At 44.3% G+C, this 20487-nt stretch overlaps 1 protein-coding gene across 5 annotated transcripts in view; it reads left to right on the top strand.

The window, feature by feature from the left end:
* Positions 1 to 1767: 1767 nt before the first annotated feature.
* The window catches only part of stradb (STE20 related adaptor beta), a 47319-nt gene continuing 28599 nt past the window's right edge, over positions 1768 to 20487 (top strand). For 4 of the 5 annotated variants that reach the window (XM_060920069.1, XM_060920070.1, XM_060920065.1 and 1 more), the window contains exons 1-3: positions 1768 to 1861; positions 6755 to 6884; positions 18269 to 18352. In XM_060920069.1, coding sequence (XP_060776052.1) covers positions 6873 to 6884; positions 18269 to 18352 — 96 coding nt within the window. In that variant the 5' untranslated portion in view covers positions 1768 to 1861; positions 6755 to 6872. Of the gene's footprint in view, positions 1862 to 2049; positions 2130 to 6754; positions 6885 to 18268; positions 18353 to 20487 lie in introns of all 5 variants that reach the window. The other variant, XM_060920067.1, reaches the window with a different exon arrangement.

The following is a 20487-nucleotide window of genomic DNA, read 5'->3' as shown; positions in this document are numbered from 1 at the left end:
CAATTAGAAACTCTCCAAAAAAAATTATTATTTTTTTTTTTTACACATCAGGGCTCCGTGGTGTCTGTGTGTGTGTATATATATATATATATATATATATATATATATATATATATATATATATATGGATGGAAGGTTCTTTTTTGACATTGATGAGAATATTTTGGAAATTTACACTGATTTATCTTGCAGTTGTGAGTTAGTATTGCACAACTGTGTGTGCGTGTTTATCTCAGTGAGTTACTATCTTGCTCGGTGAACTAATATTGAACAATCAACACTGACTTAGTTGTGGTTTTTGGCATTTTCCCCATTTTCTCCACAATTTCACCTTGCCAATTCTCACTCACTTGCTAACTCTCTCCCGTATCGCAAAACAGCTACCAACACACTTGAAAGAAAGTGCTATCTACCCTCTTCCACATACACGAGCTCCCAGACACTTAAGATTGGCTCGTGTTATTGTCATTGGCAGGGGATAGACATTAATGCCGTGTCTTTCACTCACAGACCACAGCCCATTTTGATCTCTGGACTCTTGAGCATGGATGATGGCATTGTTAGGATTCAAACCTGCAATCTCCAGAAGATAGAGCAAATGCCTTTCTGTTGCACAAGCATGGAGTTTCACAATGACTTGCATGCATCACAAAATTGTGACTTAGTGCTTAGTGCTTCATGAATCAAACCACAACATTACAAGCAAATGTAGACGTGTGTAAACAAAGAATATATTCAACTAGAAGTTTGGTGGGGTTTTTTGGACTTATTTTTGCTTGTATTCTTGCTGTCATTAAAATAATACACAACACTAGGAAGTGCAATTTATGCTGTTTCTATCATTTATTTATTTATTTATTTAAGGCGGCACAGTAGTGTAGTGGTTAGCGCTGTCGCCTCACAGCAGCCAAGAAGATTCTGGGTTCGAGCCCAGTGGCCAGCGAGGGCCTTTCTGTGTGGAGTTTGCATGTTCTCCCCGTGTCCGCGTGGGTTTCCTCCGGGTGCTCCGGTTTCCCCCACAGTCCAAAGACATGCAGGTTAGGTTAACTGGTGACTCTAAATTGACCGTAGGTGTGAATGTGAGTGTGAATGGTTGTCTGTGTCTATGTGTCAGCCCTGTGATGACCTGGCGACTTGTCCAGGGTGTACCCCGCCTTTCGCCCGTAGTCAGCTGGGATAGGCTCCAGCTTGCCTGCAACCCTGTAGAACAGGATAAGCGGCTACAGATGATGGATGGATGTTTAATGATGAGGGTGGTGTAGTGGTTAGCACTGTCACCTCATGGCAGCCAAGAAGGTTCTGGGTTCGAGCCCAGCGGCCGGCGAGGGCCTTTCTGTGTGGCGTTTGCATGTTGTCCGCATGGGTTTCCTCGGGTGCTCCGGTTTCCCCGACAGTCCAAAGACATGCAGGTTAGGTTAACTGGTGGCTCTAAATTGACCGTACACCACCTTTCGCCCGTAGTCAGCTGGGATAGGCTCCAGCTTGCCTGCGACCCTGCACAAGATAAGCGGTTACGGATAATGGATGGATGGAGATTTATTTATTTATTTATAATTCTGAAATATCCCTGTGGATATCTTCTATATCGGGCAAAGGCCAAGACATTTACTACTCCTACTGCTACTGTTACTATTAATAATAATAATAATAATAATAATAATAATAATAATAATAATAAGCTTTCTAGCCTTGGGACTTTTATTGTGTCTTGTTTGTGACGTCACTATGTGAGATCAGCTGCGAGGAGGAGCACTTTTGTGTGTGTGTGTGTTAAGGACACACACAAGCTCCCTTTTTGTTCTCATGGATGAGTCCTGATTTAACATCATAATCTAGATTATCCTTCAAGCCAGACTACAAGGTAGGTGTGTGTGTGTGTGTGAGAGTGAGTGAGTGAGAGAGAGAGAGAGAGAGAGAGAGAGATGTTCAGCTGTTAAAGGTTAAGATCTTTGCCACTTGATGTGATATCAGTAATGTCATTATCCCAGAATGTGATATCATGTAACTTGTGTCTGTGCCTGTTTTATCTCGAAACCTGACCGTGACCAGCCTGTAGTCCAGAATCCACGGTTCTGAAGTGCTGTAGTCATCATTTTTGAGGGCAGATTTTCTCAGCTCTCAGTGTAAAGGTGAGGAATGAAGGTGGAAGTTGTGCAAACATCTCTCTTCCATCACGTCGAGGGACAAAGTGGACAAACTTCTCCTCACTCAGACTTCAGGTTTCTTAAAACGAAGAGATCACAGCAGAGTGACAGAGTATGGAAGCGTATTGCTGCTGTGCCAGAAACAGCAAACCGGATCAGTATCACGTCATCACGTGAAAAGTTGATTGTTATAACAAGATATTTTCATGTTGTTATGACATACAAACTTATCAAGAAGAAACTTTTCTTGTTATAACAATATAAGGGAGCGCAGGGAAACTTGCAGTGAGGGAGACTTGGGACAGTTTGTATTCCCATCAATTCATTTCAACCAATCAGGTTTCAGATGACGTTCGAAGTTAGATGTTGGCCCTTAGAGTCACTGACTTCTTTTGGAGCCATGAAGCAGTACGCTTTGTGCAGTTCGATATTTTATCAACCAAAACTTGTATTTTCTACTTCGCCTCTGTCTCTGTTCCATGGTGTAATATACAATGGTGAATTGGGGATATGTTAGGAATTAAAGTATGTCGCCTAGAGTGACCAGATATCATATTATTTATTAAACTTAAATTCTGGGGAAAAACATGAAAGGATTTATTTTTTTCCGAATGGCCAGATGGGGAGAGTTGGGACAGTTGGTCGTGTTCCAGTTTTGTTTTCTTGTAGTTTACAAATATAAAATTGTTGAAAAATGTTTGTTAAAAATGTGGGCCTGTACCTGCATGAGGATTAAACTTATTTCATTCCTTCTTGAGAATGAACTGTTTTGTCGAGTCGGGTTTTGGGTAAAATTACATTTTCTATCGCTGTCCCAGCATTGCGTTCATACAGTTCATATGGGACAAGTTTTGATAATAAATACAAATTAAACATGTAGGATTAAGCTAGGTATTTTATTTTTGTTCCATGTCTCCCTATTATGTCCCAAGTCTCCCAACATAATGTCCCATGTCTCCCCTCAATGTCTCATGTCTCCTTACAAAAAATAATGACAGAAAAAGTGAAGCCTGAAGGCCAGTATCCACAACTTTCCCGAAATCTGACCTTTCCCACGATTTATTCCTGCGTCGTAGCAGAAGCTGGGATCTTTCTTCCACTCCACTGTCTTGACGTTTGTAGCTAATGCTAGCTGCTAGGTAGTTAAGCTCAAAGATGACTAAAAGATGGTTACACGGGTCCGATTTTCTGACGTGCTCTGGGGATAATGCGATCAAAAGGGGTGTTCACACGGCACATATTTGCATCGATGCTGCACCGATGTATTTTGTTGCGATATATCTTACACCGGTGTAAATTTTGTGGGGCGTTCACACGTCACAAACCTGCTTACTAGAGAGAAGCGTGTTAGCACCGGTGCAGCCCCACTTGCGTTCACACGGCAGTTTATGCGACCGTGCTATACGATAGTAATAATGCGGAAATGAAATATGCGCATGCGTGAAAATGTACTTCCTTTTCCCGGTTGTCATGGCATCACCAAGCACCGGGAAAACAACGTGGATGAAGACACCAGTGTTGCCAGATACTGCTGACGTTTTCCAGCCCAAAGTATGTTCAAATCCACCAAAATGCACTTAAAACCGCCCAATCTGGCAACACTGGAAGACACGCAGTTCTGTTGTTGTTGATATTTGCCATTTTGGAAGCGCAAAATACCAGGATGCAAATTATGCAATGCCCGTATGTAATCAACTCTCCTCACGCGTAGCGAGTCTACCCCTGTAGCGTTCAGACGTCCCATTTTATATCGGTGCTGCCCCGCAAACTAGCATTTACTCCGGAGTAAGTTTCTTAAACCACCTCCCGAGCAGGGTTAGATTTGCAAATTATGCAAATTATGCAATGCCCGTATGTAATCAACTCTCCTCACGCGTAGCGAGTCTACCCCTGTAGCGTTCAGACGTCCCATTTTATATCGGTGCTGCCCCACAAACTAGCATTTACTCCGGAGTAAGTTTCTTAAACCACCTCCCGAGCAGGGTTAGATTTGCACCGGTTTAAGCAGCTTTCAGGGGCTACACCAGTATAACTTTGTACCGTGTGAACGCTCTACCGGGGCAGCCCCGGTGCTACACCGGAGTAAAAGTTGCCGTGTGAACACCCCTAAAGTGCCCCATTTGTCTACCCTCACGGAATGGCTAGACGACATGAAGTTGTGGCCCGACGTTGGCTACACTGACATTGTCAATTATTTTATTCTTAGCGAGAGCGTTGATGGCAAGGACCTAAGGAAGTACAAAAGCATGGCAGCGTACAATTGTCTACACAGTCATAAAACTGGCAAAATCATGTGCAAAAGAGAGGGCGAGTTTGTTTGCTTAAAGCCTGAGGTTGAGCCTAGCCAGAGCAAAAAAAAAGGGGATTGTATTGGTTTACTAATAATGTAGTGTTTCTATATTGTAAGTTTCTTTGGACAAAAGCATCTGAGAAATACCATATAGGCTCAATCAGTGTTGTAGTCGAGTCACTAAACCTCGAGTCAGAGTCCAGTCTCGAGTCCCCAGTGTTGAAGTCCGAGTCAAGTCCAAGTCATGAAAAAAAATTTAGAGTCAAGTCCACTGTTGATCCGAGTCAAGTCCGAGTCAAGTCCAACACTCCGACTGCACCATTTGATGGCATTAACGTTAGTTTGTTCCTGAACAGGTGAACGTGCTTCTCTTTGTCAGGGAGTGTGAAGTATTCTGTCAGAGATGGTTGGGAGACGGATGTAAATGCAGAAGGTGTGTTTATTAATACAAGTGAAGACGCGCAAACAATCCAGAACGGCAGGCAAAATCGTAAAACAGTGAAACAGGCAATAGGTTGAGCGAGGCACGAACAGGCTATCGTAGACTCGGCAGAATCAAAGACAAGAAACAGGAAATCAAGGATCAGGAAACCAAACAAGGAAATAAGACTCAGTAATGTGTCAGCAATGCAACTCAATACTTCGCAAAATAAGTGCATTTTCACAGTTTTTATATCGGCGCGCTGATTGCGCCTTAATCCTGTGCAGGTACGAGTCATTTACGGTGCGTGCGCGAGATTCCGCTTGGTGCGCGTGCTGTCCGGAGCGTGACCGAGAGTCTATCTGGTGCACGCACCAAGGCGCGGAGGTGTGACACTCTGACACGAAATTAGTACAAAATTAATGTAGCTATAAATATCCATCCATCCATTCATTATCTGTAGACGCTTATCCTGCCCTACAGGCAAGTCGGAGCCTATCCCAGCTGACTATGGGCGAGAGGCGGGGTACACCCTGGACAAGTCGCCAGGTCATCACAGGGCTGTAGATATAAATATCTTATGCCAAATTATTATGACGTTACCAAAAAAATAAAGAAAAAATTTGAGTCCTCGTCTCCATTTTCCGAGTCCTAATGCAGTTAATGCACAAGTCCAAGTCATCAGTACTCAAGTCCAAAGTCCGGGCATGAGTCAGACTCGAGTACTATAAGCCTGGGCTCAATATGTATCTGTATAGACTCAAGATGCATAGGCTAACCATTTTAAAGGGCATATCCTGGACCAATTTAGTGTTTTTTTTATTATTGGATAGGACAGTGTAGAGACAGGAAATGAGCGCGGGAGGGAGAGACGGGGAGGGATCGGGAAATGACCTTGGGCCGGAACCGAACCCGGGTCCCCGGATTTATGGTATGGCGCCTTATCCACCTGAGCCTGTCTGGTTTTTGGTGCAATATCTCCATAGGTGTATAGAGGCCCATTTCCAGCAACTATCACTCCAGTGTTCTAATGGTACAATGTGTTTGCTCATTGCCTCAGAAGGCTAATGGATGATTAGAAAACCCTTGTACAATCATGTTAGCACAGCTGAAAACAGTTTAGCTCTTTAGAGAAGCTATAAAACTGACCTTCCTTTAAGCAGATTGAGTTTCTGGAGCATCACATTTGTGGGGTCGATTAAATGCTCAAAATGGCCAGAAAAATGTCTTGACTATATTTTCTATTCATTTTACAACTTATGGTGGTAAATAATTTTCAGCTGTGCTAACATGATTGTACAAGGGTTTTCTAATCATCCATTAGCCTTCTGAGGCAATGAGTAAACACATTGTACCATTAGAACACTGGAGTGATAGTTGTTGGAAATGGGCCTCTATACACCTATGGAGATATTGCACCAAAAACCAGACATTTGCAGCTAGAATAGTCATTTACCACATTAGCAATGTATAAAGTGGATTTCTGATTAGTTTAAAGTGATCTTCATTGAAAAGAACAGTGCTTTTCTTTCAAAAATAAGGACATTTCAAAGTGACCCCAAACTTTTGAACGGTAGTGTATACTAAAACCAAATATTCAGCTTTTAAAAACGTTTCCGAAGCTTTATAGTTTGAACGCTCAAAATATTTCACGGAAAGTCCATGAACATGAAAAGTAAGCAGGGTTTTTTTTTTCAGATTAAAATGCAACATTTGTTCATAAATTCAAAATCTTTCTCATTGGCAAATTGCGGAGGTAAAAGTCGTGTAAAAGGAACGCATTTCAGTGTTTCACTGATTACTTTGTTTTTTTTAAAATTCTTCATTATGACTATTTAAGTATCATGTGATATGATCGTGTTTATTCTTTGTAATACTCTGCTTCTCTGTATTTTCCAGCTCATCAAGTCTGTTTCTGTAGCTGGGTTGTGGTTGATGTTTAAAGCAGATCCTACAGGCACTGTGAGAAACTGATGAATGCACTGCAGCTCAGCGGGTCTGCCATCACACGTACCTCATGTCGTTCTTGGTAAAGATGAGCTCTTGTTCTTGTGCTTATTTTTTTTTCTGCGCTGGTGAAAAGCACGTCATCTCTGTCCTGATTCTTCAGGTTTCAAGAGACCTCAGCGTTTAAGAATAAACGTCCTCATTAATCTTTTCCATCCCTTGGAGGTTGCTTCCTCTTTTCGACATGCTTAAAAATGCCATTTCTGCACTTAACCTCTTCTCGACTTTCTTTTCCTCAGACACCTTTAAGTTATTAACCTTGCATGGTGTTTATTTATTGCCCTGAAAGTCGTTCAGGTTTATTCCCCCCCCCGAGTCGTCATCCTGCTTCTCATTTTCATCCAGTTGGCTATGAAAGTCTGTTTGGACGACTAAAACTCTTCGAGATTTTATCAGTTATAACTACCGTTCAAAAGTTTGGGGTCACCCGGACAATTTTGTGTTTTCCATGAAAAGTCACACTTTTATTTACCACCATAAGTTGTAAAATGAATAGAAAATATCGTCAAGACATTTTTCTGGCCATTTTGAGCATTTAATCGACCCCACAAATGTGATGCTCCAGAAACTCAATCTGCTCAAAGGAAGGTCAGTTTTATAGCTTCTCTAAAGAGCTAAACTGTTTTCAGCTGTGCTAACATGATTGTACAAGGGTTTTCTAATCATCCATTAGCCTTCTGAGGCAATGAGCAAACACATTGTACCATTAGAACACTGGAGTGAGAGTTGCTGGAAATGGGCCTCTATACACCTATGGAGATATTGCACCAAAAACCAGACATTTGCAGCTAGAATAGTCATTTACCACATTAGCAATGTATAGAGTGGATTTCTGATTAGTTTAAAGTGATCTTCATTGAAAAGAACAGTGCTTTTCTTTCAAAAATAAGGACATTTCAAAGTGACCCCAAACTTTTGAACGGTAGTGTAAATAAATAAACTGTTCAGGCAGCAGTAGGTTCTTGGTGATGTTTGGAATAAAAGTGTGTCATGACTTCATGTGAAGCTTCATGTTACCAAGAGAGAGTCTCTGAGTCAGAACTTTTGACTCACCACTCGGAATCAGAGTCGAGTCTTTCGGCTCCCGAATTGCCATTTCGTCTTAAACGGAATAACGTTCGCAACATTTTGACAAGTTTGAAAGGTTTCCGAATAAACAATAACATAAGGAATGTAAGTCGCATGTTTCAGCGCTGTGTCGAAACATGGATTTATTCGACATTTGATGATATGAGAAAAAAAACCTCTCATATTCTCTGAGATTGCATTTGTCAAAAAGGTTGTCATTTGCAAGAAAAAAGTCACAAATTTACAAGAAAAAAATCACAAATTTATGAGAAAATAGTCACAAATTTATGAGCAAACACTTGAATATTCTCTAAAATGGAAAAGTCATACGTTTGCAAGAAAAAAATCACAAATTTATTAGAAGTCACAAGTTTATGAGAAAATAGTCACAGATTTACGAGAAAAAACTTAGATATTATGTAAGACTGCAAAATCATACATTTGCAGGAACAAAGTCAGAAATTTGCAAGAAAAAGTCACACCTTTACGAGAAAATAGTCACAAATTTACTAAAACACTTGGATATTCTCTAAGATTGCATTTGCAGGAAAAACGTCACAACTTTATGGGAAAATTGTCACAAATTTATGAGAAAAAACTTGGATATTCTCTCAGATTGCAAAAACATACGTTTGCAAGAAAAGTCACAACTTTACAAGAAAAAGTCACCCACTTTATGAGAAAATAGGCACAAATTTACTAAAAAACTTAGATATTCTCTAAGATTGCAAAATCATACATTTGCAAGAAAAAAGTCACAACTTTATGAGATAATTGTCATAAATTTACGATAAAAAACTTGGATATTCTCGAAGATTGTAAAATCCTACATTTGCAAGAAAAAAACTCACAAATTTACAAGAAACAAAACTCGTGACAAATAGTATTGTTTTGTCAAGGAAGCACATTGACGACAAAATCTAAACATAAACATGTCCACAGAGGACACACAGAGGACACTCGGAGGACACACACACAGACGACACACACAGAGGAGACACTCAGAGGAGACACACACAGGGGACACACTCAGAGGACACACTCAGAGGACACTCAGAGGAGACACTCAGAGGACACACAGGACACACACAGAGGAGACACTCAGAGGACACACACAGAGGAGACACTCAGAGGACACACACAGAGGACACACTCAGAGGAAACAGTCAGAGGACACACACAGAGGAGACACTCAGAGGACACACAGAAGACACTCAGAGGACACACACAGAGGAGACACTCAGAGGACACACATAGAGGAGACACTCAGAGGACACACACAGAGGAGACACTCAGAGGACACAGAGGAGACACTCAGAGGACACACACAGAGGAGACACTCAGAGGACACACAGAGGAAACACTCAGAGGACACACAGAGGACACACTCAGAGGACACAGAGGAAACACTCAGAGGACACGCACAGAGGAGACACTCAGAGGACAAACACAGAGGAGACTCAGAGGAAACACTCAGAGGACACACACAGAGGAAACATTCAGAGGACACACTCAGAGGAGACACTCAAAGGACACACAGAAGACACACAGAAGAAACACTCAGAGGACACACTCAGAGGACACACAGAGGAAACACTCAGAGAACGCACACAGAGGAAACACTCAGAGGACACACAGAGGAAACACTCAGAGGACACACATAGAGGATACACTCAGAGGGGACACACAGAGGAAACACTCAGAGGACACACACAGAGGAGACACTTAGAGGACACACAGAGGATACACTCAGAGGGGACACACAGAGGAAACACTCAGAGGACACACACAGAGGAGACACTTAGAGGACACACAAAGAGGATACACTCAGAGGACACACAGAGGAAACACTCAGGGGACACACAGAGGAAACACTCAGAGGACACGCACAGAGGAGACACTTAGAGGACACACAGAGGATACGCTCAGAGGACACACACGGAGGAAACACTCAGAGGACACACAGAGGAAACACTCAGAGGACACGCACAGAGGAGACACTCAGAGGAAACACACAGAGGACACGCACAGAGGAGACACTCAGAGGAAACACACAGAGGAAGCACTCAGAGGACACACACAGAGGAAACACTCAGAGGACGCACTCAGAGGACACACACAGAGGAGACACTCAGATGACACACTCAGAGGACACACACAGAGGAAACACTCAGAGGACACACACAGAGGACTCACTCAGAGGAGACACTCAAAAGACACACAGAGGAAACACTCAGAGGACGCACACAGAGGAAACACTCAGAGGACACACGCACAGAGGAAACACTTAGAGGACACACAAAGAGGATACACTCAGAGGACACACAGAGGAAACACACAGAGGAAACACTCAGAGGACACGCACAGAGGAAACACTCAGAGGACACTCAGAGGACACACACAGAGGAAACACTCAGAGGACACACACAGAGGATACACTCAGAGGACACACTCAGAGGACACACTCAGAGGACACAGAGGAAACACTCAGAGGACACACACACAGAGGAAACACTTAGAGGACACACAAAGAGGATGCACTCAGAGGACACACAGAGGAAACACTCAGAGGACACACAGAGGAAACACTCAGAGGACACACAGAGGAAACACTCAGAGGACACACTCAGGGGACACACAGAGGAAACACTCAGAGGACACACACAGAGGAGACACTCAGAGGACACACACAGAGGAGACACTCAGAGGACACACAGAAGACACTCAGAGGACACACACAGAGGAGACACTCAGAGGACACACATAGAGGAGACACTCAGAGGACACACAGAGGAGACACTCAGAGGACACACACAGAGGAGACACTCAGAGGACACACAGAGGAAACACTCAGAGGACACGCACAGAGGAGACACACAGAGGAGACTCAGAGGAAACACTCAGAGGACACACACAGAGGAAACATTCAGAGGACACACTCAGAGGAGACACTCAAAGGACACACAGAAGACACACAGAAGAAACACTCAGAGGACACACTCAGAGGACACACAGAGGAAACACTCAGAGGACACACAGAGGAAACACTCAGAGGACACACATAGAGGATACACTCAGAGGGGACACACAGAGGAAACACTCAGAGGACACACACAGAGGAGACACTTAGAGGACACACAGAGGATACACTCAGAGGACACACACGGAGGAAACACTCAGAGGACACACAGAGGAAACACTCAGAGGACACGCACAGAGGAGACACTCAGAGGAAACACACAGAGGACACGCACAGAGGAGACACTCAGAGGAAACACACAGAGGAAACACTCAGAGGACACAGAGGAAACACTCAGAGGACACGCACAGAGGAGACACACAGAGGAGACTCAGAGGAAACACTCAGAGGACACACACAGAGGAAACATTCAGAGGAGACACTCAAAGGACACACAGAAGACACACAGAAGAAACACTCAGAGGACACACTCAGAGGACACACAGAGGAAACACTCAGAGGACGCACACAGAGGAAACACTCAGAGGACACACAGAGGAAACACTCAGAGGACACACATAGAGGATACACTCAGAGGGGACACACAGAGGAAACACTCAGAGGACACACACAGAGGAGACACTTAGAGGACACACAGAGGATACACTCAGAGGGGACACACAGAGGAAACACTCAGAGGACACACACAGAGGAGACACTTAGAGGACACACAAAGAGGATACACTCAGAGGACACACAGAGGAAACACTCAGGGGACACACAGAGGAAACACTCAGAGGACACGCACAGAGGAGACACTTAGAGGACACACAGAGGATACGCTCAGAGGACACACACGGAGGAAACACTCAGAGGACACACAGAGGAAACACTCAGAGGACACGCACAGAGGAGACACTCAGAGGAAACACACAGAGGACACGCACAGAGGAGACACTCAGAGGAAACACACAGAGGAAGCACTCAGAGGACACACACAGAGGAAACACTCAGAGGACGCACTCAGAGGACACACACAGAGGAGACACTCAGATGACACACTCAGAGGACACACACAGAGGAAACACTCAGAGGACACACACAGAGGACTCACTCAGAGGAGACACTCAAAAGACACACAGAGGAAACACTCAGAGGACGCACACAGAGGAAACACTCAGAGGACACACACACAGAGGAAACACTTAGAGGACACACAAAGAGGATACACTCAGAGGACACACAGAGGAAACACACAGAGGAAACACTCAGAGGACACGCACAGAGGAAACACTCAGAGGACACACAGAGGACACACTCAGAGGACACACACAGAGGAAACACTCAGAGGACACACACAGAGGATACACTCAGAGGACACACTCAGAGGACACACTCAGAGGACACAGAGGAAACACTCAGAGGACACACACACAGAGGAAACACTTAGAGGACACACAAAGAGGAAACACTCAGAGGACACACAGAGGAAACACTCAGAGGACACACAGAGGAAACACTCAGAGGACACACTCAGGGGACACACAGAGGAAACACTCAGAGGACACACACAGAGGAGACACTCAGAGGACACACACAGAGGAGACACTCAGAGGACACACAGAAGACACTCAGAGGACACACACAGAGGAGACACTCAGAGGACACACATAGAGGAGACACTCAGAGGACACACAGAGGAGACACTCAGAGGACACACACAGAGGAGACACTCAGAGGACACACAGAGGAAACACTCAGAGGACACAGAGGAAACACTCAGAGGACACGCACAGAGGAGACACACAGAGGAGACTCAGAGGAAACACTCAGAGGACACACACAGAGGAAACATTCAGAGGACACACTCAGAGGAGACACTCAAAGGACACACAGAAGACACACAGAAGAAACACTCAGAGGACACACTCAGAGGACACACAGAGGAAACACTCAGAGGACACACATAGAGGATACACTCAGAGGGGACACACAGAGGAAACACTCAGAGGACACACACAGAGGAGACACTTAGAGGACACACAGAGGATACACTCAGAGGACACACACGGAGGAAACACTCAGAGGACACACAGAGGAAACACTCAGAGGACACGCACAGAGGAGACACTCAGAGGAAACACACAGAGGACACGCACAGAGGAGACACTCAGAGGAAACACACAGAGAAAACACTCAGAGGACACAGAGGAAACACTCAGAGGACACGCACAGAGGAGACACACAGAGGAGACTCAGAGGAAACACTCAGAGGACACACACAGAGGAAACATTCAGAGGAGACACTCAAAGGACACACAGAAGACACACAGAAGAAACACTCAGAGGACACACTCAGAGGACACACAGAGGAAACACTTAGAGGACGCACACAGAGGAAACACTCAGAGGACACACAGAGGAAACACTCAGAGGACACACATAGAGGATACACTCAGAGGGGACACACAGAGGAAACACTCAGAGGACACACACAGAGGAGACACTTAGAGGACACACAGAGGATACACTCAGAGGACACACACGGAGGAAACACTCAGAGGACACGCACAGAGGAGACACTCAGAGGAAACACACAGAGGACACTCACAGAGGAGACACTCAGAGGAAACACACAGAGGAAGCACTCAGAGGACACACACAGAGGAAACACTCAGAGGACGCACACAGAGGATACACTCAGAGGACACACACAGAGGAGACACTCAGATGACACACTCAGAGGAAACACTCAGAGGACACACACAGAGGACTCACTCAGAGGAGACACTCAAAAGACACACAGAGGAAACACTCAGAGGACGCACACAGAGGAAACACACAGAGGACACACTCAGAGGACACACACAGAGGATACACTCAGAGGACACACTCAGAGGACACAGAGGAAACACTCAGAGGACACACACACAGAGGAAACACTTAGAGGACACACAAAGAGGATACACTCAGAGGACACACAGAGGAAACACTCAGAGGACACACAGAGGAAACACTCAGAGGACACACAGAGGAAACACTCAGAGGACACACTCAGGGGACACACAGAGGAAACACTCAGAGGACACGCACAGAGGAGACACACAGAGGAAACACTCAGAGGACACACTCAGATGACACACACAGAGGAAACATTCAGAGGACGCACACAGAGGAAACACTCAGAGGACGCACACAGAGGAAACACTCAGAGGACACACACAGAGGATACACTCAGAGGACACACACAGGAGACACTCAGATGGCACACTCAGAGGACACACACAGAGGAAACACTCAGAGGACACACACAGAGGAGACACTCAGAGGACACACAGAGGACTCACTCAGAGGAGACACTCAAAGGATACACAGAAGACACAGAGGAAACACTCAGAGGACACACTGAGAGGACACAGAGGGTACACAGAGGAAACACTCAGAGGACACACTCAGAGGATACACAGAGATCACACAGAGGAAACACTCAGAGGACACAGAGGAAACACTCAGAGGACACACACACAGAGGAAACACTTAGAGGACACACAAAGAGGATACACTCAGAGGACACACAGAGGAAACACTCAGAGGACACACAGAGGAAACACTCAGAGGACACACAGAGGAAACACTCAGAGGACACACTCAGGGGACACACAGAGGAAACACTCAGAGGACACACACAGAGGAGACACTCAGAGGACACACACAGAGGAGACACTCAGAGGACACACAGAAGACACTCAGAGGACACACACAGAGGAGACACTCAGAGGACACACATAGAGGAGACACTCAGAGGACACACAGAGGAGACACTCAGAGGACACACACAGAGGAGACACTCAGAGGACACACAGAGGAAACACTCAGAGGACACAGAGGAAACACTCAGAGGACACACACAGAGGATACACTCAGAGGACACACTCAGAGGACACAGAGGAAACACTCAGAGGACACACACACAGAGGAAACACTTAGAGGACACACAAAGAGGATACACTCAGAGGACACACAGAGGAAACACTCAGAGGACACACAGAGGAAACACTCAGAGGACACACAGAGGAAACACTCAGAGGACACACAGAGGACACACTCAGGGGACACACAGAGGAAACACTCAGAGGACACGCACAGAGGAGACACACAGAGGAAACACTCAGAGGACACACTCAGATGACACACACAGAGGAAACATTCAGAGGACGCACACAGAGGAAACACTCAGAGGACGCACACAGAGGAAACATTCAGAGGAGACACTCAAAGGACACACAGAAGACACACAGAAGAAACACTCAGAGGACACACTCAGAGGACACACAGAGGAAACACTCAGAGGACGCACACAGAGGAAACACTCAGAGGACACACAGAGGAAACACTCAGAGGACACACATAGAGGATACACTCAGAGGGGACACACAGAGGAAACACTCAGAGGACACACACAGAGGAGACACTTAGAGGACACACAGAGGATACACTCAGAGGACACACACGGAGGAAACACTCAGAGGACACGCACAGAGGAGACACTCAGAGGAAACACACAGAGGACACTCACAGAGGAGACACTCAGAGGAAACACACAGAGGAAGCACTCAGAGGACACACACAGAGGAAACACTCAGAGGACGCACACAGAGGATACACTCAGAGGACACACACAGAGGAGACACTCAGATGACACACTCAGAGGAAACACTCAGAGGACACACACAGAGGACTCACTCAGAGGAGACACTCAAAAGACACACAGAGGAAACACACAGAGGAAACACACAGAGGACACACTCAGAGGACACACACAGAGGATACACTCAGAGGACACACTCAGAGGACACAGAGGAAACACTCAGAGGACACACACACAGAGGAAACACTTAGAGGACACACAAAGAGGATACACTCAGAGGACACACAGAGGAAACACTCAGAGGACACACAGAGGAAACACTCAGAGGACACACAGAGGAAACACTCAGAGGACACACAGAGGACACACTCAGGGGACACACAGAGGAAACACTCAGAGGACACGCACAGAGGAGACACACAGAGGAAACACTCAGAGGACACACTCAGATGACACACACAGAGGAAACATTCAGAGGACGCACACAGAGGAAACACTCAGAGGACGCACACAGAGGAAACACTCAGAGGACACACACAGAGGATACACTCAGAGGACACACACAGGAGACACTCAGATGGCACACTCAGAGGACACACACAGAGGAAACACTCAGAGGACACACACAGAGGAGACACTCAGAGGACACACAGAGGACTCACTCAGAGGAGACACTCAAAGGATACACAGAAGACACAGAGGAAACACTCAGAGGACACACTGAGAGGACACAGAGGGTACACAGAGGAAACACTCAGAGGACACACTCAGAGGATACACAGAGATCACACAGAGGAAACACTCAAAGGACACACACAGAGGAGACACTCAGAGGAAACACACAGAGGAGAGACAGAGGAAGCACTCAGAGGACGCACACAGAGGAAACACTCAGAGGACGCACACAGAGGAAACACTCAGAGGACGCACACAGAGGAAACACTCAGAGGACACACACAGAGGATACACTCAGGGGACACACACAGAGGGGACACTCAGAGGAGACACTCAGATGACACACACAGAGGGGACACTCAGATGGCACACTCAGAGGACACACACAGAGGAAACACTCAGAGGACACACACAGAGGAGACACTCAGAGGACACACAGAGGACTCACTCAGAGGAGACACTCAAAGGATACACAGAAGACACAGAGGAAACACTCAGAGGACACACTGAGAGGACACAGAGGGTACACAGAGGAAACACTCAGAGGACACACTCAGAGGATACACAGAGATCACACAGAGGAAACACTCAAAGGACACACACAGAGGAGACACTCAGAGGACACACACAGAGGAGACAGAGGAAACACTCAGAGGACACACAGAGGATACACTCAGAGGAGACACTCAAAAGAAAACACACAGAGGAGACACTCAGAGGACGTTGTTCATACAGATGAAGAAACAAAAGTTTTATTCAATTTTATTAGCCGAAGAAAGGAAAGGTTTCCCTGGTTTTTACACAAGGTGGATGCTACAAAACAGCTCAGATGTTGAAAAAACGTTTCTGTTCTTCAACATTTTGATTAAACGACTCTGCAGCAGTAATGGCATTGCCTGTATTTACAAAAGATAAAAAAAAAAGTAAAACATGGTTCATACTGTACACGTGAGCTGGCTCTCGACATCACTACTCGAAGTGCTGTAACATTACGTGAGCAGCATTTTCAAAAAGAACAAAAACAATAAAACAAAAAACACAGTGCCAAAAATGTGAGGTGAAAACTATGAGTGTGTGGGCTTAGTTGATGATGACTGAATTGGGAAAAATTACACGAGCCATTCCACCGAATCGGTGCCATTTCCGTCCCTAGAAAATGATATGTATAAATGCACATAAAAATGTACTTTAAAATACATTTCCTTATTACGCAGAATGTCCTGCACATTGATCTGATTTCAAATTTAAGTTATATAATTGTAAGGATTAATAAAAACTACCTAAAACACTGAAAAATAGCATGTGTTACCTGTCCCCGCACTCTAACTTTATACTTAACTATGAAATATTATGATTAAAACCCTTCAGAAACAGTATTTCTTTTGCACTGTTGTGTGACTCCATATCCTATCCATGGTTTAAATATATTTTTTTCATAAGAAATCCACAATATCTTGGTTAAAATACACATTTTAGTCGTGTCCCTGGGTTTTCACTCAGTCCTGTTACCCAAACATATTACCCCATCTGACAAATTTGGAACATTCCATAAATCACGTGCTCAACAGGAAGTTACATCAGTTGTGTCTTCTGAAGGCCATGGGAAGACCAAAAGTTAGTTCTCTCATTTACTTTTCTGTATGATTTTTTTTAACTTTGACTGATAAGTTACTTTCAGAGTTTTGGTAACAGGACTGAAAAAAATGCAGCCATCTTTGACTTCCAAACCTTGTAACGTAGCCTGAGGTTGACCAATACACATTTTGAATAGTTAAATATGTGTGTTATTATAATCAGTGTTGAAAAGATATAATAAATTAAGTTTAATTTGGGAGTGGTACAACAAGCAAATGGCACCCATTTGGTGGAATGTACACATCCATGATAGGAATCCTTGTATGAAACTGAAATAAGTTTTGAAAAGATGTTTACTATTCAGACTTGAAGGCTCGCTCTTCACGACGAACACATGATATTGATGAAGTCTTGTTGTAGTGCGTTCAGACAATTGGACTTTTCGTGTTGTTGTTGTTGATGATGTTCATGTTTCTCCCAGGACTGCTCCTGTATCTCCGCCCACTCTCAGGTCCAGCCAATCAACTGTGAGGATCAGTATGAGGACATCAGTGGGTCGTACCTGGTCAGTAAGAGACAAGGCTTAACTGTGTACAAAAGAAACCAGGACAATCAGGAAGAAAGATGACGTACAAGACATTCGACCTGCAGTAAAAATTACAGAGTGACTAAATAATAAACAGAGCTGATGAAGTGTAAACACTGTCACATAAACCGGTTCGTTAACTCACCTACCGAGTTTTTGAATAATGCTCGGTAATTAATGCACAACTTGTGGTTGGGACTTTTAAAGTGAGCAGTTAAATCAGGTTTTATTGGGAAAACCTTCGTCTTTTCCTCTCAGCAGTACCTCTGGCCTTATTACAGGCAAATAATGTCAAAGTGATGTTTAATAATAATGAGATTATAAACAGTAATTAGAAGCCTAAAGCTTGTGAACAAACTTTGGTGTTGTTTATCGGAGCATGTTGAACAACATCAGAGTGGTTACTAGGGTGTTGCTAGGCAGTTGCTATAGTCATCCATGTGGTTGTTGAAGTTTTGCACAGCGGTTGCTATGGTACTCCATGTAGTTGGTACAATGTTGCTAGACGGTTGCTGTGGCAATCCATGTAGATGTTATGATGCTGAGAGCTGGTTGCTGATTGCGATAGTAATCCATGTGGTTATGATGTTGCTCAACGGTTGCGATGGTAATCTACGTGGTTGTTACAATGTTGCTCGATGATTGCTACGGTAATTCATGTGGTTGTTATGCTGTTGCTAAATGGTTGCTATAGTAATTCATGCAGTTGTTACGATGTTGCTCGATGATTGCTATGGTAAGCCATGTAGTTGTTATGATGTTGCTAGATGGTTGCTATGGTAATCCATGTGGTTGTTATATTGCACAATGATTGCAATGGTAATCCATGCGGTTGTTACAGTGTTGCTCGACGATTGCTATAGTAATTCATGCAGTTGTTACGATGTTGCTCGACGATTGCTACGGTAAGCCATGTAGTTGTTATGATGTTGCTTGATGGTTGTTGTGGTAATCCATGTGGTTGCTATGATGTTGCTCAGTGATTGCAATGATAATCCACGTGGTTGTTATGATGCTGCTCAACAATTACGATGGTAATCCATGTGGTTGTTACAATGTTGCACGACGATTGCTATGGTAATCCATGTGGTTATGATGTTGCTAGATGGTTGCTATGGTAATCCATGTGGTTGTTATATTGCACAATGATTGCGATGGTAATCCATGCGGTTGTTACAGTGTTGCTCGACGATTGCTACAGTAATCCATGTGGTTGTTATGATGTTGCTAGATGGTTGCTATAGTAATTCATGTGGTTATGATGTTGCTCAACGATTGTGATGGTAATCTACGTGGTTGTTATAATGTTGCTCGATGATTGCTATGGTAATCCATGTTGTTGTTATGCTGTTGCTAAATGGTTGCTATAGTAATTCATGCAGTTGTTATGATGTTGCTCGACGATTGCTACGGTAAGCCATGTAGTTGTTATGATGTTGCTTGATGGTTGTTGTGGTAATCCATGTGGTTGCTATGATGTTGCTCAATGATTGCGATGATATCCACGTGGTTGTTATGATGCTGCTCAACAATTACGATGGTAATCCATGTGGTTGTTACAATGTTGCTCGACGATTGCTATGGTAATCCATGTGGTTATGATGTTGCTAGATGGTTGCTATGGTAATCCATGTGGTTATGATATTGCACAATGATTGCGATGGTAATCCATGCAGTTGTTACAATGTTGCTCGACGATTGCTATGGTAATCCATGTGGTTATGATGTTGCTAGATGGTTGCTATGGTAATCCATTTGGTTGTTATGATATTGCACAATGATTGCTACGGTAATCCATGTGGTTGTTATGATGTTGCTAGATGGTTGCTATAGTAATTCATGTGGTTATGATGTTGCTCAACGATTGTGATGGTAATCTACGTGGTTGTTTCAATGTTGCCCGATGATTATTACGGTAATCCATGTGGTTGTTATGATGTTGCTAGATGGTTGCTATAGTAGTTCATGTGGTTATGATGTTGCTCAACGATTGCAGTGGTAATCTACATGGTTGTTACAATGTTGCCCGATGATTATTATGGTAATCCATGTGGTTGTTATGATGTTGCTAGATGGTTGCTATAGTAACCCACGTGGTTGATATGATGTTGCTA

The sequence above is a fragment of the Neoarius graeffei genome, chromosome 4 (genome assembly GCF_027579695.1).
Source record: "Neoarius graeffei isolate fNeoGra1 chromosome 4, fNeoGra1.pri, whole genome shotgun sequence".
Lineage (NCBI taxonomy): Eukaryota > Metazoa > Chordata > Actinopteri > Siluriformes > Ariidae > Neoarius > Neoarius graeffei.
Note: the sequence above shows the minus strand (reverse complement) of the source record. Positions and strands in the feature narration are given on the sequence as shown.